The 24,363-nt window shown below is 36.5% G+C and overlaps 1 protein-coding gene across 3 annotated transcripts in view; it reads left to right on the forward strand.

Annotated features, from left to right (window-relative positions):
- The window catches only part of LOC125073443, a 131,898-nt gene that overhangs the window by 101,701 nt on the left and 5,834 nt on the right, over positions 1-24,363 (forward strand). For 2 of the 3 annotated variants that reach the window (XM_047684273.1, XM_047684275.1), the window contains exons 4-20: positions 7,259-7,343; positions 13,671-13,777; positions 15,744-15,935; positions 16,251-16,427; positions 17,866-18,048; positions 18,575-18,754; positions 19,101-19,220; positions 19,543-19,654; positions 20,110-20,279; positions 20,913-21,004; positions 21,074-21,186; positions 21,294-22,262; positions 22,347-22,576; positions 22,699-22,812; positions 22,940-23,102; positions 23,656-23,735; positions 24,024-24,206. In XM_047684273.1, coding sequence (XP_047540229.1) covers positions 7,259-7,343; positions 13,671-13,777; positions 15,744-15,935; positions 16,251-16,427; positions 17,866-18,048; positions 18,575-18,754; positions 19,101-19,220; positions 19,543-19,654; positions 20,110-20,279; positions 20,913-21,004; positions 21,074-21,186; positions 21,294-22,262; positions 22,347-22,576; positions 22,699-22,812; positions 22,940-23,102; positions 23,656-23,735; positions 24,024-24,206 — 3,270 coding nt within the window. The remainder of the gene's footprint in view (positions 1-7,258; positions 7,344-13,670; positions 13,778-15,743; positions 15,936-16,250; positions 16,428-17,865; positions 18,049-18,574; positions 18,755-19,100; positions 19,221-19,542; positions 19,655-20,109; positions 20,280-20,912; positions 21,005-21,073; positions 21,187-21,293; positions 22,263-22,346; positions 22,577-22,698; positions 22,813-22,939; positions 23,103-23,655; positions 23,736-24,023; positions 24,207-24,363) is intronic. The other variant, XM_047684274.1, reaches the window with a different exon arrangement.

Below are 24,363 nucleotides of genomic sequence, written 5' to 3' on the forward strand. Positions count from 1 at the left end.
ACTAAGATGATATGTCCCTTGTTTTTGTTGCACTGGCTCACTCACCTTTAAACCAGAACACAACAATACTTAGTACTTTTGTTTGGCGATAGAGTATCTGATGAGTGGATGATAAAGCTGTATCATGTTCTCGATTTAAATGTAGAAAGTAATCCGTCAATTAAAAAAAAAATTAATAATGAAAAAAGCATTTTAGACAAAAAATACTTTTACCCATCTGTACTTGTCAAGGGTTTTTAATTAAAAAATTCTCGTGACAAATTCAATGGAAGTGAGTTTTGCTCGTAATCGTCCCGGGGAGGACGTGGCGCTCAATTGAGCAACATTCCGTAATTAATATTGAATATTCGCAGAACCGTTACGTTGACTAATGGAAATATACACAATCGTGATTAAATTTTTATTTAATTTTATCCAGTGCTTAAATATTTTTTAGAGAGCCGAGATGGCCCAGTGGTTAGGTTAGCTTTATTTATGTTAATAATTCATCTCGTGTTTGGCGGTAAGAAAAACGTCGCGAGGAAACTTGCATGTGTCTAATTTCAACGAAATTCTGCCACATGTGTTTCCAACCCACATTAGAACATCGTGGTGAATTAAGCTTCAAACCTTCTTCAAAAAAGAGAGGAAGGCTTAACCCAGTAGTGGAACATTTACAGATCCATACAATTTAAACCTGTTTTAAAAATATAATACTTTAACTTCACGTTGCGTGACATAAAAAAATTAAAAATAATTTATTTAAGTAACTGCTTATTTAGTTTAAATAGAATAACTGCATCAAATTGCATGATATTTTAAAACTTAAATAAAATCCTACCGCTGAGCTAGGGCGACCTCCTTTTTGAGGACGTTTAAGCTTAAGAGGCTTACCAGCTAACTGTCCCAATACGAGTTAGATACATTATTTCGCAAACATGGAAATTTCTCATCCGATGCATATAATAGGCTATTTGACAATTCGAAAAATAAAGTTTCAATTATTGTAATCAGTATATATTATGAGTTTAAAAATGGTTATTTATTAACGAGCGTTGAAAATAATAATCATTTTATTCGAAAATCCCTACACCACAAATAAAAAAGCATTTTTTTTAAATGTTTGTCACGTGACACAAAACGCTCCTGATTAGTCGGGCTTATGATGACGTCACTTGCTTGTTCACCACGTTTGCCTACTGTATGTGGATTATATGTGCCACAGATTACAAAACAGGCAAGTGATGTCACCGACCCCATTACAGCGCCATATTGTCAAAGTGGCGTTTTCGCGCGCTATTTAAATATTGAATTTTTAATTTGATATTTTTCAGCAAATATGTACTAGAATTAAAAAAACACAGCTTTCACTGAGATCCTTAACCTCTACTTAATAATATAAAATGGATTTTAAAAACCAGTCAAATAGCCTTTTGTACGTATTAACCGTTTTCCTTCACTAACCACAAGATTAAAAATTAAGCGCATGAAAATTGAAATCTTTAAAAATCACGTAATCCATTGTAATGTCTTATGACTTCCACGATTACGATTTCACTTTAAACTAAATTCACTGAAATCTAGACTGAAGGAGGGCATGAAATATGAGCGTTAAGGCTACGTGTTACGAAGCACGCCATGATATCAGTCTAATTTGCATGCACTGCCCGTATAACATACACGACACACACATAGCACACAATGTACACATTTTCTATGTACAGTATCGCTGGCATGGTTTCATTTATTAGGTCACCAACAAAACGACTATAATATTCAACAAATTCTGCGATTGCGGTCACGGAATGCTAATTGATTAAGTCTAATCCAACCAAAAGGACAAAGGACAAATAAACAACATTTGCCATAGATTTGAAGCGTTATGTATCTACGGAGTCAGCTAAATGATCTAAGCAATAAAGAAACAGAAAACTGTCTTTGTACGTGACAGACGCACACAGACATAACACACACACAAATGCATGTTTATATTATATTATAGTAATAAAGAAAATTCCTTACCACATTAATTCGACATATTTTTGTATATTTTTTTCTCTTTCTTTGTACCCTCTTAATATATTTAAACATAAAATTTAAACTAATAAGTCTAATAGATGTAAGCACTGATTGGGAAGTCACTGCCCCCTAAGATAAGGGGTCTCCTAGTTTATGGGTACAGGGCCCCTTTGATGAATGTAATTTGATGAAAAAAATAAATATATTTTAGTTTATATACTATAAGTGGTAGTGCCACACTGCATACCTTCGGGTTGCAGCCGAATGGGCCGGCACGCCCGGGGAAGTACCACTCTCTCACTTAAAATCAGCGTGAAGTGGTAGCTATGTTACCGCGTTTCGTCTGGTATGTGAGAGTCCCGGAGGCCCGATCCCCCCCCCCCTAAACATGATGGTTGTGCAGAATTTGGTTACATTACCCCAGGAGGGTACCATCAGCGACTGCGGTGGAGAATCCCTCCCTGGGCATCCATGCTCAGGACGTACACCACCTGAGCAGGGATGCCCAGGCTGCCCTCCGAATTCTGGGGGGGGCAATTTTGCGCTCGCCACTGTTCGGGGCAAGCGGAGCAGGCATCATAAGGCAACCCCTACCACCCTCACTGTGGACTTCTGCAACATAAGGGGACTCAACTCGAACTTGAACGCCGTCCACTTTCACCTTGAGACGGCGAAGCCGGCCTTGCTCTTTCTTACCGAGACTCAGATATCTTCTCCTGCCGATACGACTTTTCTTTCCTACCCCGGGTATAAATTGGAACATTCCTTTGTACCACGAGCTGGGGTGTGCGTTTACGTCAGAGATGATATTTGCTCTCGACGCCTCGGCAGTCTTGAAGGACAGGACCTATCAATTATCTGGCTGCGTGTAGATTGTGACGACCATCCGCGAATCTACGCTTGCCTTTATAGGTCCCATAGCGGTAATGCCGAAACCGACCGACTGGTTGAGCACGTCCAAATGGCTACAGATTCCGTACTGCAGCAGATCCCATCCGCAGAGATCGTGGTTCTTGGTGATTTTAATGCCCACCATGCCGAATGGCTTGGATCACGTACTACTGATCATGCGGGTAGATCTGTTCTCGACTTCGCTTTAGCATATGATTTGACACAACTGGTCACCTCGCCAACGCGAATACCGGACGTGGAGGATCATACACCTTCCCTGTTGGACCTTCTGCTGACTTCTCATCCGGATAGCTATCAGGTTATCGTCGATCCCCCTCTGGGCTCGTCGGACCACTGTCTCGTTCGGAGTACAGTTCCGGTTATGCGGTACTCACGACCTCGTTTCATGGGCTGCCGCCGCGTGTGGCACTACAAGTCAGCGGATTGGGATGGGATGCGGTCCTTCTTTGCCTCCTACCCATGGGGGCAGGTTTGTTTCTCGCTGGATGATCCGAGCATTATTGCCGACTCTGTTGCCGATGTGGTGCTTCAGGGTATGGAACTGTTCATTCCGTTTTCTGCGGTGCCCATCGGTGGCAAGTCCCAGCCCTGGTTTGGTCATTTCTGCAAAACGGCCTCACGCCGAAAATGGGAACGTTACCATGACTGGGCTAACGCATCAGCGTCTCGTGATGTAAAGACCAGCGCATTCAGAAAGGAATATAACTCTGCCTCTAGGTCCTTCAAAAATGTGATTGCTAAGGCGAAGACGGAGTACATTGGCAGAATTGGCGAGAGACTGGTGCGTCTCCCTTCAGGAACACGTGCGTTCTGGTCTCTCGCTAAAGCTGTTCTTGGGAATTTCTGTCAGCCTTCTTTTCCATCTCTGCACAAGGACGGTGAGTCATTGGCCCATACCGCGAAAGAGAAAGCTGATCTTTTAGGCTCTCTCTTCGCGTCGAATTCGACCCTGGATGACCAAGGAAATTCACCACCAACAATACCGCGATGTGATACCACGATGCCGGAGGTTAAATTCCGGCAAAGTGCAGTTCGTAAAGCACTTTTTTCCTTGGACATTCATAAGTCGAGTGGACCCGATGGCATCCCTCCAATCGTGCTACGGACATGTGCTCCCGAGTTGGCACCGGTCTTAACGCGTCTTTTCCGGCAATCTTACGCATTAGGCGTCGTCCCGATCTCCTGGAAGACTGCTTTAGTGCATCCGATTCCCAAAAAGGGTAACCGCTCAGACCCGTCCAATTATAGGCCTATAGCCATCACCCCCTTGTTCTCCAAGGTAATGGAGTCCATTGTAAACTGTCAGCTCCTGTGGTATCTAGAGGAGTACCAGCTGATTAGTGACCGCCAGTACGGTTTCCGTCGAGGTCGCTCGGCCGGTGATCTTCTAGTTTACCTTACTCATAAATGGGCGGAAGCAGTTGAGAGCAAGGGGGAGGCATTAGCAGCCAGTCTGGACATAGCGAAGGCCTTCGATCGCGTATGGCACAAAGCGCTTCTTTCGAAGCTTCCTTCCTATGGGCTTCCCGGGAAATTATGCAGTTGGATTACCAGCTTTTTGGCAGATCGGAGCATCAAGGTCGTTGTCGACGGTGCATGCTCCGACCAAAAATTCGTCAACGCTGGTGTTCCACAAGGCTGCGTTCTGTCACCCACTCTGTTTCTTCTGCATATCAATGACTTGTTGCAAATCAGGAACATTCACTGCTATGCAGACGACAGTACCGTTGACACCTCATACACCGGCCGTGCTAATATTTCTCGGGAAAACGTCGAAGAAAACCGGAACAAACTTGTGTCTGAAATCGAGTCTTCGTTAAACGAAGTCTCGAACTGGGGCCGGCTAAACCTAGTCCATTTCAACCCCAAAAAGACGCAAGTTTGCGCGTTAACCGCTAAAAAAACACCATTCGTCGTATCTCCACGATTCGAGAACATTCCGTTAGCCGCCACAGCTAGTATCGGAATACTTGGCGTTGATGTTTCGAGCCTCGTTCAGTTCCGCGGTCAACTGGAAGGCAAAGCCAAATTGGCATCAAAAAAGCTTGGTGTGCTCAGCAAGGCAAGACAGTATTTCACGTCGGCCCATCGCCTAAGACTATACAAGGCGCAAATTCGGCCTCACATGGAGTACTGCTCTCACCTCTGGGCGGGTGCTCCCCAGTACCAGCTCCTTCCATTTGACCGTATCCAACGTAGAGCAGCTCGAGTTATCGACGATCAAGCCCTTTCTGATCTGCTCGATCCTTTGGCGTTGCGTAGAGATGTTGGATCACTCTGCATCTTCTACCGAATTTTCCACGGGGAGTGTTCCGAGGAATTGTTTGGATTAATCCCGGCAGCTGAATTCCATCTTCGGACATCTCGACAAAATTCTAAATTTCACCCACACCACTTAGATGTCCGTAAATCCACAACAGCGCGATTTTTAAGGCATTTTTTGCCTCGCACAACCACTCTGTGGAACCAGCTTTCGCCGGCGGTTTTTCCGAACCGATACGACTTGGGAACCTTCAAGAAAAGAGCGTACTTATTTCTTAAAGGCCGGCAACGCACCTGTAACCCCCCTGGTGTTGCAGATGTCCATGGGCGGTGGTAGTCGCTTTCCATCAGGTGAGCCTCCTGCTCGTTTGCCCCCTATACCATAAAAAAATAAAAAAAAAAAAAAAAAAAAAAAAAGTTTGATTTGATATAGCTATATCGACGAAGCTATTTCGGTTAGGTTAGGTTAGAGTTTTTATAATTTAACTGAAATTTACTTCGATAGATTGTAAGCTACCGAATAATAACGGTGACGTATGATTGGTCGCTCTTACAATAAGACCGGCCAATCATGGGACAGATTGTATTCTAACAGTTTGACTTCGACAGATTACAATATAGCGAAAAATAATGCGTTAAATTGTAATATTTCACAGTTCACAATATTTCGACAGATTACAATCTGTCTCGTCAGATTGTAATCTGTCGAAAAAGTCATCGCGGTGACGTCATTTGTTGTTGAAGTCACGTGGACAGAGTCGTGTTGGAGAGTATGGGGACTGTATAACGACACTCGTGTTTAAGTAACCGATCAGCACACACCTCCAAGGCAAATTTGTCTGTTTACTTGTAATTAATTTGTAAATTCATAGTAATAAATCCGTACTAATTCCTACTAGTTTAGTTGATGGACCCCGTACCATCGAACACAGAACACATCTGTGCATATTAAACTAATGGAACTAAACAACATAGTAAATAGTTACAGCTCTGATCACGTACGTTGCACAAAAGAAAACTTTTGCAATAACGATGTTTCCTAAAATTCCATAACTTTGAACGCTTTATGTTGCGTTTTAAATACGACTAGTTGGTAATTTCTGTGCTTGCATTTTTCCCCCTTCTTTATCACGTCATAAAAGTAACAAATTTGGATCAAATTTTTTTTACATTTAAAATAAATCTAGTTGTCGCCCGCGACTTGGCTCGCGTTTTAATTGTTAAGTATAAAATAGTCCTAACCTGTGGTTTAAGCTTGTTTCATATTTTTTTCGAAGAGGTTATTTCTGTGCTTGCAACATTTCCCTTATGCATTTAAAATTTAAAAAAATAATCCGTTAAATTCACGTTACGTGATTTATCAAAATAGAAAAATAATGATTTAAGTAACTGCTTATTTAATTTCGAAATTCGAATTTTATCAAATTCGGTTAAATGGTTTGGCCGTTAAATCGTAACGGATAGACAGACAGATAGAGTTACTTTCGCATTAAAAATACTACTGAAGACTTTATTTAAAAATCGCCCTTGTTGACCTTAAACTAGTATATACACATAGGGTATACTTTCCGAAAGCACAAATTAGGTCGAGTCGCTTAGAGAAACAAGATGATTCTCGGAGCCTATGCCATAAACAAAAACTCTTCAAAATCGGTTCAGCAACAGTGTGTGTTGTTCACACAAAATAGCACCCAAGTTAAAAATTACTTTTTTTTAAAGTTATATTTTTAATGGAGAAGTTTTGAGGCTTTTAAAACAATTGTGTTCTTTTTAAGAAACGCATGGTCTAAAGTGCCTTTAGAAACGTGTCGTAAGTTCCGAAGTTGTATTTAAGTGTGATTTTAACGGATCTACATTCTGAACCCCTTATTTTTTTATCGAAAGCTGATTTGTGCAGTGTTTGTTTGGCAGATTTGTCGGTACTTGTTTGAAAAGCGATAACCACAATCGCCAATGCGCCACCAACCTGGGAAACTAAGACGTTATATTCCTGTGTGTGCAGTTAAAAATACAGAGAAATATAGAAATCGGTTAATTTATACAAATATTGATTTTGCACAAGACTGAATGCTGTTATTTGTTACAGATCGTGAGTGTCCAGAACTAGATCAGCCGGATATTGGAGAAGATTCACTCTCCGTTACCCTGACTGGACGACTGTTTGGTGACAAGTAAGTAAAAAATACGTTTATTTAGAAATATTTACAACACAAGCTAAGACACCCCCATTCGACAGAATACATGGATAACATAACCGATTAAGGGTCGGATTTAGGGCCAATCGAGGCCTCTATAAGAGAGGGGCGTCCAAAAGATTAAAAATAAAACATTATAATTATGACAAGTAAGATTTACCCGCACAATTATATTGAGTAAAAACAATTGTTCAATTTATTTTGAAATAATGCAGAGTCCAGAGAACCAAGAAGTGCTTGATTCCTCTATGGTCTTCAGACCTCTAAATCTGATCCTGTCTGTGATCACTGAACAAATCCGGAAAAGAACTGCAAAACCTACATGTAATAATAGAATAAAATATTCTTATGAACATAAACTTCGTGAATATAATAATAATTTGTGCTCATAATTAATTTATTGTTCTGCGGTTAAGAGAACATCGTAGTTAAAATTTATGACGAAACGACCGCCAGAAAATGAAATTCTAACCCACGTATACCGACCAAACCACAATAGTGGAATAAGCTGGGTATTTTTACTAATTTATAACGGTTACGGTTCATTTACGATTCTATTTCGATCTAACTTCGACCGAACCGCAACTGGATCGATGTTTTAGTAGAATAGGGAAGAGGTTACATGGCAAAGATTCTATCCGACTGCGATAAAGTGTCAATTTATTAGTAGAATTCCTCCTGCTAAACTTTAGATTAGACTTAAACCTTTTCGCCTTATTTCTACGTATGTATCTTAGTTGTAACACCAGGACGAATCTTGTATGAAACTACTAACGTGCTTTTGAGCAGCCTGGTGGAATAATCTGCAAGCCGAAAATCGAAAGGGAAGGAGGATTTAAACAATGGTATATTTACAGAATTTAATTTTACTACTTTATTTCTTTATAAAATCTTTTGATATAAAAACTTGAGAATCTGTTTCAAATTAAAAATATTTAAAGCGACATTTCCGCGTCAAAGGTTAATTAAAATACCATTCATTTTTATAAATGCTGAGATACAAACGACCGCCGCCAGGGTCAGGCGCTTTGATTATACTGAATAACGTTGTCAGCTAACGAAATGATTTTCCTTGACTTTCCGAAGTGTATTGATTTCGAATACTTTTTTTATTATGATTTGTATAATATGGATCGAGGCGTATATCTGCTCGTTGACCAAAAATATTAATGAAATCTAGATGTACAGTAAAATTAATTTCCCTTAAAAAATAGATTTACTTTAAAGATAGTTTTATGGCATTTATATTTGAATATGATTTCGGTCAAGTGTATATCATAGCATACTCTGTTTTCAAAATTTTCACAGTAAATTAATATATTGCAAAAACGTATCAGATGGTGCCTTCCGAAGCGCTCTGATTTATCTGCATAGACATTTATCTGCAAATCCTAAGAGAAAATATTCCAACGGTATCAAATAGGACGAACGAAGACATTTAACAACTCATTCATTGAAATAAATTGGGCTTTATCAATTGCAAGCCAGAATTTGACGCGTATAACCTTATTGACTGTGGAAAGTCTGTGAAAATAGGACCTCCAGAATTATCTGACGTTAGTCATATACGCAACAACCACAGCGGCCGTATGCCCAAAATCGTAGCTAGATATATCCATAATGTCCGATTCTAATAAAGTGAGACTGCTTTTATTTATATACAAAAGAATAGATACCATTAAGTGCTTAAATATATATATAAAAATATGAATTAAAAATAATTACTGTATAAATCTTGACCGCGTGGAATGGTGGCAAGAATGCTAGCAGCATTTCTCTCTGGGCTAAAAACGAACCAGCCCTCCTGTCACCAGTGGAGGCAATAAGGCGAGGTGTTTGTGAGACTTATTTTTAAAGTAATATATTTAGCTATTAAGTATATTTTTCTGTGTTTTATTTCAATTTTACGTTCTCCGCCTCTAAAGTAAACCGCATGGATTTTAATGGAATATTTAAGAAAAAGTTTTAATTGATCATACGAAATAAGTTTGAAATATCAGTAGTAGTACTTTTTAAAGCTTCGTTGCAGTCTTAAGTTACATATTTAAAGGTATTAAAGCTTATGATACGTGTACAGAAATAATAATTATTAATTATTAATAAATGGATTATAAACTATGTCAAAGTTCAATCATATGTGTAAAGCAATATGCTTTGAACTTTGAAGAGATGAGATTAAAGGTTTATTAATACTTTTTACAGCGCCATTGTTCATGGGCAGAGGGTAATATCTTCAAATGATCCCTTTGTTCAACTCTCTTCTAGATAAAATAAAAAAGAAATATACCATAATAATCTACTGAACTTATTGCCTGTTGAAGTATTCCCTTTTGCATAATAGTTTATTAATGTTCTTGTAGACTATTCGAACGTCGAACAAAGAACTCCTAGTATTTTATGCGTAGGATAATGTGGCAATTATATTATGCATCTATTTAATTGTTTATAGTGGTAGTGCCTCGCTGCATACCTTCCGGTTGGAGCCGAATGGGCCGTCACGCCCGGGGAAGTACCACTCTCGCACTTAAAATCGGCGTAAAGTGGTAGCTAAGCTACCGCGATTTATTCGGTATGTGAGATTTCCGGAGGCTCCCCAAAACATGATGGTTGCGCATAATTCGGTTATATTGCCCCAGGAGGGTACCATCAACGATTGCGGTGGAAAATCCCTCTCTGGTCATCTATGCTCAGGACGTACACAACCTGAGCAGGGATGCCCAGGCTGCCCTCCGAATTCTGGTGGAGGGGATCAATCTTGCAATCCCACTCTTCGGAGCAAGCGGAACAGGCATGTTAAGGCAACCCCTACCACCTTCGCTGTGGACTTCTGCAACATAAGGGGACTCAACTCCATCTTGAACGCCGTTCACATTTACCTTGAGACAGCGAAGCCGGCCTTACTCTTTCCTACCCAGGGCACATTGGCACATTGGCCTTCAAGGGCAGAACCTACCGATTATCTGGCTGCGTGTAGGTTGCGACGACCATCCCCGAATCTACGCGTGCCTCTATAAGTCCCATAGCGGTAATACCGAAACCAACCGACTAGTTGAGCACGTCCAAATGCCTACAGTATTCGTACTGCAGCAGATCTTATCCGCAGAGATCGTAATTCCAGGCGATTTTAATGTCCACCATGCCGAATGGCTTGGATCACGCACTACAGATCATGCGGGTAGACGAGGACGATAATATCTGCCAGCTCCTGCGGTATCTAGAGGAGTACCAGCTAATTGATGACCGCCAGTACGGTTTCCGTCGGGGTCGCTCAGCCGGTGATCTTCTAGTTTACCTTACTCATAAATGGGCGGAAGCAGTTGAGAGCAAGGGGGAGACATTAGCAGCCAGTCTGGACATAGCGAAGGCCTTCGATCACGTGTGGCACAAAGCGCTTCTTTCGAAGCTTCCTTCCTATGGGCTTCCCGGGAAATTATGCAATTAGATTACTAGCTTTTTGGCAGATCAGAGCATCAAGGTCATTGTCGACGGTGCATGCTCCGATCAAAAATTCGTCAATGCTGGTGTTCCACTAGGCTGCGTTCTATCACCCACACTGTTTCTTCTGCTTATCAACGACCTGTTGCAAATCAGGAATATTCACTGCTATGCAGACGACAGTACCGTAGACAACCCATACACCGGCCGTGCTAATATTTCTCGGGAAAACGTCGAAGAAAACCGGAACAAACTTGTGTCTGAAATCGAGTCTTCGTTAAACAAAGTCTCCAAGACCGTATCCAACGTAGAGCAGCTCGAATTATCCACAATCAAGCCCTTTCTGATCTGCTCGATCCTTTGGCTCTGCGTAGAGATGTTGGATCACTCTGCATCTTCTACCGAATTTTCCACGGGGAATGTTCCGAGGAATTATTTGGATTGATCCCTGAAATGCCGAGAACACACCTGCAAGGCCCCCGGTGTTGCAGATGTCCATGGGCGGTGGTAATCACTTTCCATCAGATGAGCCTCCTGCTCGTTTACCCCCTATAACATAAAAAAGAGGACGATCATACACCTTCCCTTTTGGACCTTCTGCTGAATTCACATTTCATGGTGTACAATAAAGGTTATTTTGATTAGATTTGATTATGACAATGACTCAGGTGTTGATATTGTATATATTATTTTGTTTAAATAAATTCAGAGGACGCTTTAATTTAAAGTATCAGTTATAGGTCAAACATTTCTTCTTATTTAACATATATTTATCTCAGTGTTAAACAACAAACAAACACAGACCAGTATGAGTTGGATGAATAACCGTATCGTAATATTTTGCCAACTCACTATTTTATCAACCGCTGTCGAAAATTTTCAAAGGGAGTAAAGTTGGGCTTCTTGTCAAAACGAGCTTTGTATTGACTCGTCTCGTTTCAACTTGATATTAATACTTTAGAAAAAGGGGCCATCTACTGTAGACTAAAGACCCTCTCGCTGCTGCAAGAACGACTACAATTAAATAACTTGAATTTCAGTTTCGATGTTGAAATACTCGAAATTTGATTAAATAATTCTCGCTTTGATGGTGTGCATTCTTGCCTGATTAATTATAGCTTCAATTTCAAACAACATCTTACACAGAGTAGCAACAACCTATAAATATATTAAATTTATTTCATCAATCAGGGGATTCAGTAATTGCTCAATACTTGCTGACGTTCAGGCAGGATATTTACCTAACTTGTTTCTCAAATATTGGAAAAGATTTGAAGAAGAAGATTCTGTTAAAGACTACTTGAATAAAGTAATACTATCAGCAGTATGTATACAATACAATATAAATGCGCAATGCATTAAAGCCACTTGCATTTTTTTACAAGACAGTCATAGTCACAGACATAAAAATGGATTATGTAATCTTTTTTGTGTAATGGTTGCGCAATAAAATAAAAATGTGTGTGCTGTGGTCTGTTACAGAGAGTCGTGCGGCGAAGGTGTTTGACGAAATGGTTCGAATGGTTCATCGATAAATTCTTATCCTCTCAGTAATTAACAACATGGACTGGGAGTCTTTCGACATTAATTAGTCGTTTCTGAACACTACCAGTTTCCCGGATTCGTTTATTATAAACGATACATCGGGTAGCCGGTGAAGAGAGAATAAAAAAAGCGCATCAAATATGATGCGGAATCATTTGACTAATTCGGTAGTTGAGTTCTAAATTTGTATTTTAGTTTTATGTACATTGTATATTGTTTTTAATTAATTTTGTGTGAATTTTAAAGAGCGAACTTTAGTCCGAATTCGTTCATGTTTGAATACAAATTTCCACCACCGTCCTTTGTGGTCATTTTATTTCGGTTGTTTTGATATAAGTTCCTAGTTGTTATACATTTTTGGAGAGCTGATAAAACGGTTATGTTTTTAAAATAATCTGCAGGACAAGTTTCATAACAATTTTTTTGTTTTTAAGGCATTTTTGTGGAAAAAATTTAAAAAAAAATGAAATCATATCTTTTTCCGTCTCGCATTTTTAAATTTGGACCAATAATTATTGTTTTAATATGACAAATAACCAGTTCTTATTCGTTTTTATAAATCAGAAGAAAAAAATAGATTTTAATTGATACTTTTTTTTTAAATAAATTTTTCAAGTTGCATTTTTGGCTTATTTCGAAAAAATCTAAAAACGTGATAACTCAAAAATGGTTAACTTTTGCATTAAGCATATGGGGGTTAAAATTATTGCAAATAATCACCCCTATCACCTCCTAACGGGGATACGTCGAATTACCAATAACCCTGTATATTTTTTGTTTTTCTGATAGCCCCCACCAATTGGCCTATTGACCATTACCTACAATACCGCCGGCTTAATGTTGATTTCTGGGACACCTGTATATTCTTTTCACTTAATATGAATAAATAACTAAGTTTTTTTTATAGTAAATATAAATTTTTTAACATAACAATTGATAACATTAAGTGCTTAAATATATTCAAATATGAATTAAAAATAGTTACTGTATAAATAAGTGAACATTTCCGAGGGAAATATTTTATTATAGTGCAAGATTATTATAACAAGATACTCCGGGTTTACAAGAAATTCAATGTTCCACGTAATTTAGGTCCTACAATTCTTATAACGAAGTAAATAGATATATTCTTTTGCATTAAAAATAATGAACTATTGAGTTAAGGAAAAAATACTTTTGAATTAAAAGAAGCAATAATTCAAACCAATGTTAGGGTGAGGTTTATTAACGATTTTTATGCGATTTAAAGAACCTATTTGAATGAATCATATTACGTAGCATTTTAAAATTCCATTATCAATAGAAAAATCTTTCAATTTTCAGAGCTGTCTATTCCTGCCCCCACGGATACCACGTAGTTGGACTTCAATCGAGGAGCTGCCAGGCTGATGGGAAATGGGCAGGTCAAGCACCAGCTTGCAAAAAGAACAGTAAGTATTAAATATGGACTTAACTTATAACCTTTTTAATCTTTTGAGGTGATACTGTCAAACTTCACCATAACAAACGAAGACAAATTTTTCGTATACATTAAGTTAAATCTAGCTCATGAATTATTAATATCAAATATGGATCTAAAGGAGAACGCTCTCTTGCTATTATTATTGAGCCTTAATTCATCAATTGCAAAATTAAAATTAGTCTACAATAGAGTAAATAGTTACTCTAATAGTTATCCTTCTCGTTCCTTTTAAACTACAAACATGAAGGCATTGCTTATTTCAATGAATAATTTATAATATACCTATATGCTTTTTTTTAATAAGTATATAAAGTTAAGGGATATTCTTGACCAAATTTTGACTAATTTATTACAAGCCAATTGCCCAAAGATATTACACTGCACAAGCGTGTTCTCTACTCCAATACTCTCATAATCTGACATTAGGCGTACGGCCAACGACCTCGAAGACTAAGACACTTATGAGACCAACTTCTACTGACTATTTTTGACACTACAATACGCTGATACCCTTTAGGAATAGCTAACTACTAGGGCAAAGGCAGTTAAACTACCAACAGTTGAATGTTTAACTTCGTATGTAGTATGGATCACTTTGAATTGGTTATTTTAATCAGTATGCTGTCTTGGGAAAATTATGATTGTAATTAACAGTTGTCCGAATAAATAATTTGTATGGTATGTGAAAAATATTTGAAACACACGTTTTGTTCTCAGAATAAATTTTTAAATTAAGTAAACGTATTTTCACCTTTGCGTTCTGTATTAACAAATTTACAATTCAAATTAAAACATACACAGACATGTCGACTGTGAAAAGAAAGAAATGCTTAATTAAAATTCAAATTAAAGTAATAAAAACGTGTCGTCAGTGAGAAGAAAGAAATGCTTAAGTTTATTACTTAAAATCTAATTTAAAACAAGTACCATTTTGGCGCCTTAACATCTCTTCCTTTCCCCTGGCGATATAATATCCCGTGTTATCACAGGCGTCAAGAGCGCTGGTTTCATTGTCGCCGGGAATATTACGCTAGCTCTTCTCAACATTCAATGTGATAATGATTTGTACAGTCGCTAAGTTCAGTATCAAGCCACTGTTAGCTAATTTTATAGCATCAATACTGTCATATTGTAACTTTTTGTGGCCTTTATTCTAAACACGTCGGAGAACATCTATCACATGGCACTTTATATTAGCCTTCAGACAATTGTTAATCATTATGGCAAGTAGATTATCATCACGGCGATATCACTACGTAGCTGCAAATATTAATAGTGTTATTAATATTGCAAATGATATACGTAAAATGCTATTAATAATGATTTACTCGAGATATAGATTGATGATTTATTCTTCTAGCAGCCATCTTTATTAATAACTTAATGCAGGTTAAAATTATAGATAATTAAAAAATGTTTTTATTAGTGGACAACATGTATCCGCAAAATTCGCATAATCGATATATTAAATCCATAAAATTCAATGACATGAGAGTTCAACGCGCGGCCACGTTTGAAGTTTTCGGTTACGTTCAGAAAGTGTGTTCCAAATAATAATTTCATCCAGGAGACATTGTACGGTAGACACGATGGAAACTTTCCACGATAAATTGTAGATCAACGTTTATGAAAAAGTTATATATTATATGAAAAATAAACGAGAACCCGTATTTGTTTAGTTTTATTTATTTTACCCGAGCGAAGCCTGGTTTTCATCTAGTGTTTAAATAAAAAGAGTTCCACTAATCTGATCATTGCAGAAATCAACGAGTGGATTTAAAGCAATGTCATGTGTTTCTCTTTGATCCATTCCGCCGTCGACTTTCATTATTTAAATCCAATATATGTGCAAATGGAATTTTCTCTTCCATTAACTAACAAATTCTCTCCGAAAAAACATTGTTCACAAATAATTATCTAAAAACTATTTCCAGTATACTGTCTCCAACCACCCACCATCGAGCACGCACGCCACTCTGCCTTGCCGGAACAAGGTACTTTTGACCTGGACGCCACTATCCAATATAACTGTCATACTGGCTACGTGACGAACGGCTTCCCAAGGGCTAAATGTCTGGCTATAGAGGGACAAGCTTCGTGGTATGGACCGGATATCACATGTGAACGTGAGTACGAGTTTAATAAAATAGTTCTTGCAAATTGTTTGATTTTTAATAATTATGACAATAATTGTTTTCATACTAAGGATAAATACAATGTTAACTATATGATTAAAAGATAAACAAAAGAAACAACCAACAAGAGTATGTACTAATAGTACTAAAATTAAAAATAAACAATTGAATGTTTCTCTGCTGGAAAGTCATCTACATTTAGGACGATTTGAAATTTGATTTTCCACAGTTTAGCTAATATACATATTTAAGAATATATATTTATTAATTTAACTGTTAATAAATATTAATTTTTATTATACACAGCTCGCTCTTGCGGTGAACCAGGCGACGTTCCACATGGATGGGTGACCGCTGATTGTCACACCTTCGGATGCAGAGCTGTGGTGCAGTGTGGACAAGGGTTCGAGTTGGTGGGAAAAGCTGAACGTTACTGTCAAGCTGATGGGGCCTGGGCACCTAAAGAACTACCAACGTGTGTCCGTAAGTAGTCTTAATGAATATATGTTTTCAAGGTTTTAGTGATGAGTCTAAATTAAGGAGAAGTCAATAAATTGACTTCTATACTTAGCATTTACAATTCTTAATAAAATTTGATAAAAATCAAGTAAAATGAAGAAGTATTACATTAATTATTATATTTATCACTTTGTTTAGTATTTGGTTTAGGTGTAGACTCGTTCGTAATACAGCTAGTTTAACAAAAAGTTGCTTTTAATTAGGCTCATCATTAAGACCAAATTTCAAGACTTCCTGCGTTTGGCATTGCTTCGTGACAATGTAGTTGCCGATTTCAGTGTCGTTCATTTGGAATGTTGCATGGTTTTCGAATTATCGTGAATTATCTAAATGTTTTCGGTGACTAGTTGGCATGGCGCTTGGTATTTCAATATTATCATGGCTATCACCAGCAATATCATTGTCATGACGCAATTGGATCGGATCTCCCACTTGATTAAATATTTCTACTATAACCTATATTTAATTATAACATTAGGATGATCAATTAAATTATTAACTTAAGCGAAATTCATAACATTTACATTTTTGATATTTATAATATCTTTTTGAATTTTATATTATCTTCTTCTTCCCTTAAAATTTTGTTAAGAGTTTAAAAATGAAACCAAGTGGGACGTCCTCGGAAACTGAGTTGTGATTAATAAATTAAAAAACATCTTTTTTCTCCTTTCCTGCTGCTGAAAAGAAGGAGAGAAGGGGACAGTTTGAATTAATTTTGTAGTATTGTTGCAAATATAGAATTGTTATTCTATAATGTTAGCGCAATCTTTCCAAAAAAATACAAAATTTTCATGGCCATGGTAACCAAATTATGACAAATACCTAACTGCCTTTAGCCTAAAGTTATTGCTACGTGTATGTAGATGATTTAATGATATATGTAGATGAGGCTTCGATGTTGAATTTATTGTAAATTTCTATCTCTTATATCTTCTTAAAGTAAACACTTCGAATTTACTGTGCTGTAGCGAAATAAAGGTAAACGAAATATTATTGTTTTATTTCAATTATCGCATGATGCTTCCTTTTATTTAATGCATGACGGGTCCAATGTTTTATTTATTTGGTGTTTACGGGGTTCAATTGTGTGTAAATCAATCTTGCCTTAAAGTAATCAACTAATTTGAAGTTCTAATTTACACACAAAAATTACATTAGTCAAAAGGTCTTAAGTGTCAACAATATTTTCATATAAATAAAATTTCAATAGTTATTATTATAAATATTTAATCAATTTAAAAATATGCTTCCAATATTAATGTCATGACTAATCTGGGATGTTTGAAAAACAACTATTTTCCATCTGCAATCCGACGAAGCTTATGAACTAACAAGATTTAGTACAGCGCCATCTATTGCCATAACGTGTCAAGTTAAAGCGACGCGTGTCGCCATCTAGTGGTGACGCAGGTGCAGTGTCCACCGCCAGAGGCACCAAGACATGGAAAGGCTGTTTACACGTCTTGTGCGTACAACTCGGTGGTATCCTATGAATGCAAGTATGGATACCGCCTGGTCGGTGACGCAACTAGACGATGTGGAGCTGATAAGAAGTGGTCGGGTACTCAGCCAGTATGCAAGGGTAAGGAACTTATATAATTACGATTATAAAATTCTGTCAAATTTCGGCCACTGCAACTATTCTCAAAGAAGAATAGCCCACTGCGCAGAAGACATTATAGGCTTTAAGTGTATGCGCAAATACTGCTCTCAGTATTCCCTCACTCTCATAATGCGAAGGAAAGGCAATCCAACATGTCTTAGAGAATTTAGGTGCAATACCAACTTTCCAAAACATTGGAGTATAAACAGAACCAACTTCTAAACCCCGGGCTGCTATCGAGAATTTCTCGACAGACAGAGAGCCCATACTTTTTATTGGTCAGACACGAGAATGAAATCCCATCCATTAAAAGAAAACGTTATCTAAGTATGGTTCCAACATTGTTTTATAAACATTAAATAATTATGCACGAAAAATCCAGTGCATATTTGTCACAACAAAATAATAATTTTATAGACATTACAAAAAATCTCTCAGATAATTATTATATATCGTACGTCATAATTTAACATTAAAAAAATAATCCTTTGGTTTGTTTTTTTAGAAATAAATTGCGGACATCCAGGACAGCTGTGGAATGGGTGGCTAGAGAATATATCCTCGGGCACAGGATTAGGAGCGTCGATAATATTTCGATGTCAAGATGGGATGAGAATGGAGGGCAATGGATCTGCAATATGCCAGAGTGATGGCACTTGGAGTCACCCCTTACCGCAATGTTTAGGTTAGATAGATTTAATTATAATTCATAACAATATTTGATATATTAACACGTGATAGTATTGTCTTTTTAAATCTATCGACCACTTAAAATATGCACAAAAAGTTTATTGTTTTGTGAAATCTTTCATCGTTCAAGTTTTTGACATTTTTTTTTATGAATTTTCTTTAGGCGCATTTTGGTATGGTAAGTCTTATGGGTTTACGTCACGCTGCGACATGCTAATGTTATCAGTGTGTCTGTGTGACCTGTATGAGTATGACGTGTTGAGTGTAAGAAGTTTTAATTTTAGATACTATAATGTATTTTTTGGTAAAGCAGTTTTTATTAAATTCATGTTTCATTTTAGCACCTTGTGTGGTTCCACATGTTTCCCAAGGGAAAGTAGTGTTAATGGAAAACAGGACAGGTGAAAATGAGACGCAAGAACATACACAAATAGTTGGAAGCTCTTCGATGGTACAACATGGTAAGACGTTATTACTAAATAAAAACTTTACTTAAATAGTCAATAAAGCTAATTAATCTACCAAATACACTTTTTAAATTACTCATCTATCTTTTGTCTGTTTTATTGTAATCGGCGTTTTGGAAAATCATTGGATTAATCTGTCTGTAAGTCCAAAATTAACGCAAACAATGTCGTGACGTTAAGCATTCAAAACGACACTATAGCGAAGTAAGATAAATTATGGACCGCATTGATAAATATTACATCAAGCACCACCTTTTGAGGCAATCTACAGGATAGATGTGGGGAACCTTATTTCAAATTATAACTTTATTTCTAGGAGAGATGATTTTGGTTGACTGCGAGAAGAATTATGAATTTCCATCCAATAACGTCGCTGTCACTTGCAATAATGGTACTTGGACACAAATACCGAGATGTCAACCAGCTAGGTAAAAATATAAGCTGTATATTTTTACTGAAACATTAAACATTTGAGGAAAAATTCTCAGGAACCCAAGGAATTATATAAATGTTTTTGATTATACATTTGAAATTTTTGGAAAGAGAAACTATGCTAGTTTTTTGCAGTTTCTTCTCGCTGTAGGCTGTTTTCCGAAAAAGTGGATGTTTTTAAATCGATTACGAGATTTTAAAAAATTGAATCTCATATTTTAATAGGAGCTAATTATTTTTTTACTTGATATTTAATAAAAATACATAATATGCGAACTTTTCTGTATTATGATATTTTTAGATCTACAAGCAACGGTTTATATGTAAATGTTTTAATTTTGTATTTATAAGTATGTGAACCAAAATCAGAAAGTCTATTCACAACGAAATTCGAAATATCCTAAAATTAGAATAATCAATTATCTTTGCCTTATTTACCAAATTCTTACAGATGTAAAAAAATGCCAAAATTCCCTCGACACGGTATGGTGATAGCTCCAAAAACTGAGCACGGGATGAAAGCGAGGTTTCGATGCAAAGATGGATTCGAATTACGGGGAAATCCCATTGTGGTTTGTTCTTTTGGCGTTTGGAGTGGAGAAACTCCGAAGTGTGAAGAAGGTGATTCTAAAATTAAACTAAATGTGTTTTGGAGAATATAAACAATTTAAATGATATCTAAATAGAGTATTTATTCAGAAACTTATTTTTTCTATATTATACAAATGTGATAATTGTATGTTTGAATATGAAAAGGGACATCCCGGAAATAAAAATATTAATATATAATATTGTGATAAATACGGTCTACTGATGCTAGTGTTACTTGTGTGTGCCTTACTCGTATACGAGATACTTCATTGATATTAATAAGAAAAAACAAATATATAACTTACTTTGTATTTTAATTTTCTCCATTTTCATTTCTTTAAATATAAATAATTGAAATAACCATTAATCTTAGATTCATAATCCAAATAGAGTGGCGCAATACAAAAGAACTAAAACTATACTTTATTATCTTGGTGTGTGTGACATTCGCTAAGCGTCATACTACTTTACCAGTGTGCGTGTATTTAGTGGCCAATGGTTATCTACTATTTTCAACGCTTTAACAGTACTCAGCTTTGACAGTATATCTATACAGATAATAATCAAAGCCGTCCCCGGGACCCACACTTTTTTTATATTTTTTTTTAATTCAATGTAAATTATATATGTTTGAATAAAAGCATTCGTTTTATTTTTTTACAGTATTTTGTCCATTCCCTGGTTATATCGAAAATGGTAAAGTACTTCTTGTTGGAAATATGGGTCTATATGACTATCGCCCATATGTTAAAAAGGTAACTTATAGAAATTTTGACGAATTTTATGTAATATACAACGTAAACCAATTCTATGTGTTTTTTTAGGTAGTAAATAATAAGCAAATTATGTATGAGTGTGAAAAGGGATACGTACTATCGGAAGGTCCACCAGGGGCAACCTGTGTTGGTGGCCATTGGAGTCCTAGAGAACTTCCTAAGTAAGAAATGAAATACTTTAAGCGTTTTTTTTTTGTTGTCTATTCAATTACATCAAAATAATGAGATATTGTAATACGACTTAATGGATATATTTTTGGTTCCCCAGATGCACTCTCTATCAACATCCTCGAATAAGATGGAGTCGTAGGCGTCGATCTATAACCGAACCAGAGCTACGTCACAAACGGTCCGCCTACCTCCGACAATATTACAACAAACTTCGAAGACAGTCGGATGCTTCTCAAGAGCAAATGGATGAACTGTACGATAAATATAACCATGACAATCAAAAACCAACACTGAGACATGCAAATTTCAAACTGATGAAGAAATTTGATCTGGACATCGATGGAGATGAAGATGATATGATGGGCTCAGATGTTCCTGATGGAGAAAATTTCCCAACAGCTGTTTACACTGTTTATAATGTACATGGTGAACCTATCGGGCATAAGTTTTATTCGTATCAACCAGTTTATGAACCAGAAGACGACGAATTGGTCCATCGAGTAGATTCAACCGAATACGACGATTCGAGTGATTTAGAAAACGATTCGCATATAACAATATTAAAAGGCGGCGTTTTCCCGGATCATGAGTTTGCGAGCAATGAAATATCAGAAAATATTAATAAGCTAAAACACCAATATTTTGAAAGGTATGTTGATAAGAGACGCAAACGATTTTTGAATTCGAAAAATAATGTTAGAAAAGAGATTGATATTGAACTGAATGCAACTGAAAGTAACATACATATAACAACACAAACTCTAGAAGATCCCAAACCTAGAGTCAAACGTAACATAAACTTGAAAGAATCGGATACACAATTGTCAACCATAAATTCAATTCCCCAAAGTCCAAAATTAATTAACGATATTGATTCGGATTTACTTAAAGTTATACCACTTCCTTCGAAAAATACATCGTCCGGTGAAAAGGAAGTGGCAGTAATACCCCTACAATATAAAAACACAAATTCCACTGAAGTAAGTAATAAAACGGATAAACGCGAAAAAAGAACGAGTAGAAAAACCGATAGGTTAAATCAAACCACAGCAACTGTACCCAAAACGTAAGTTAAAAAGTCTTTTACATTTGATATATCCAACTGAGATACTGGTCTTAAAATTACGCAATATATAAATAACACTTACAGAGGCCGCGAAGGCAAAGGTGGAAGAAATAGACAGCAATCTCAAACAAGTGCAGAAGATGAAACAGGTCAAAGTGTTGAAGCTAAGGATTTAGAAGGGGGAAATAAGACAGGGAATGACAAAGGCAAGAAAGGTAGACCTAAAAGTCCCTGTGAAGCAATCGACAGCGAACCTTATATAAACATTGAGGTAGTTAAGTATGGAAGGGATCCCAATAACACTTTTAGTTCTGGTAAGAATTTAACATACAGAATTAATTTTTAAATAGATGCTAAAGTACCTAACAATAAGTTTTATACCAAATAGTCCCTTTAAAATACTATTATTTTAGATGAAGTTCTAATATTCTTTTAGGAACTATTGTCAGAGTCGCTTGCGGTAAAGGCTATGGTCTGAATTTAGAAGCAAATGCAACAGCTAAGTGTGTGCGTGGTAGGTGGAAGCCCGAGAAGCCGATGTGTGAAATTCGTGAGTAAAAACAGGAAATATAATTTGAAATTCGGAATGAAACCCACAATTTTATTGTAATGCGCATGATACGTGTATGAAATTCTAAATTGGACATCAAATATTCATAGTAAAGTTTCTTTTACAGTACCTTGCCATGTTCCGTCGACTGAATACGGGATATACACAATGTCTCCGAATGCAAGTCCAGCAAGCATAGTATCGGGTCTCGGCCAAGGAGATGAAAAGGAATTAAACGAAACAGATCCTGTTCCTAATGGTCAGGTTGTCCATTTTTCGTGTGAATATGGGTAAGATTATTCATTACGATTTTTTATAAATACATATAAATATAACTAATAGAATATATATAGTTATTATATTAGAATAATAGTTATATATAAGATATACGTATATTTCAAATATATCAATTTAGATGATGACGAGTTTAGAAAAAAATTAAGATCTCCAAAAGAACCATTGAAGATATGAATCCGATCAACTGAAAAAAAAGTTGATAGTACATCTACCATTACTTGCTATTCTGTTTGTCTAGATGGAAATGTGGTTATCAAATCAAGATGAACATAATATGTTGAATATTAACGGTAATTTATAAAAAGGTTCTTTATTATGATATAGGTAGATAGACGGGCAAATGGGCCTGATGGTCTAAAGTCATCACCGTCCTTAGACATTGGCGTTGTAATAAATATTTAACTAACCCAACCTTGGGAACTAAGATGTAATATCACTTTTGCCTGTAGCTACACTGAGTCACTCATGAAACCACAAAACAACAATATGAGCGGGTGGTACCTTCCCCAGACCAAATAAACATAATAAATATTTAGCTTTTTCTAGGTACAATGTCCAAGGACCAACAAATCTTCGCTGCTGGCTCGGTGAATGGGCAGTAACAAGTATGCCGGAATGCGTGGCGGGTATGCTATTCCATCTGTTTAAATATTTTTCACCACGTATTTGTAATATTAGCACTAATTTCAATTTAAAATCCCTTAATAATGTATATTAATGTAATGTAATTATATCATATGTGTACGATAGTACTAGTAATAATAATTTCATTTTTATTATGATATTGAAATAAAACCTTGCAACCAATCCCTAGTCGACTTTCCATTTTGGGTGAAATTTGCTAATTTGTTCATCTTGAAAAATAGTATCTTAATCGGCCATTTAGTATTACACCTTATGTTATGTTATGCCAGCCCCATGTGAACTTCCAATCCTGCATGGCGCAACATACGAAGCAGGTTACAGAGCAGGTCTGACAGTAGCACACGCATCATCCATTAATATTGCATGTGAGCCTGGGCGGCTACCGCCAGCCACATTAAACTGCCATTTGGGAAGATTGCAACCAACAGTCCTCGATTTTTGTAGACCTTTAGGTTTGTATCTCCAACTAACATTTAGTAGCACTGTAATATCTTTGTTTTCATTTGTTATTAATAAGCATCTTAAACACTTTCAATGAAGCAGTTCACAGAAAATTTCTTATAATAATTAATTATACACAATTCTCAAAAGTAAATGAATATTATAAGT

Source organism: Vanessa atalanta, chromosome 24 (assembly GCF_905147765.1).
Source record: "Vanessa atalanta chromosome 24, ilVanAtal1.2, whole genome shotgun sequence".
In the NCBI taxonomy this organism is placed as follows: domain Eukaryota; kingdom Metazoa; phylum Arthropoda; class Insecta; order Lepidoptera; family Nymphalidae; genus Vanessa; species Vanessa atalanta.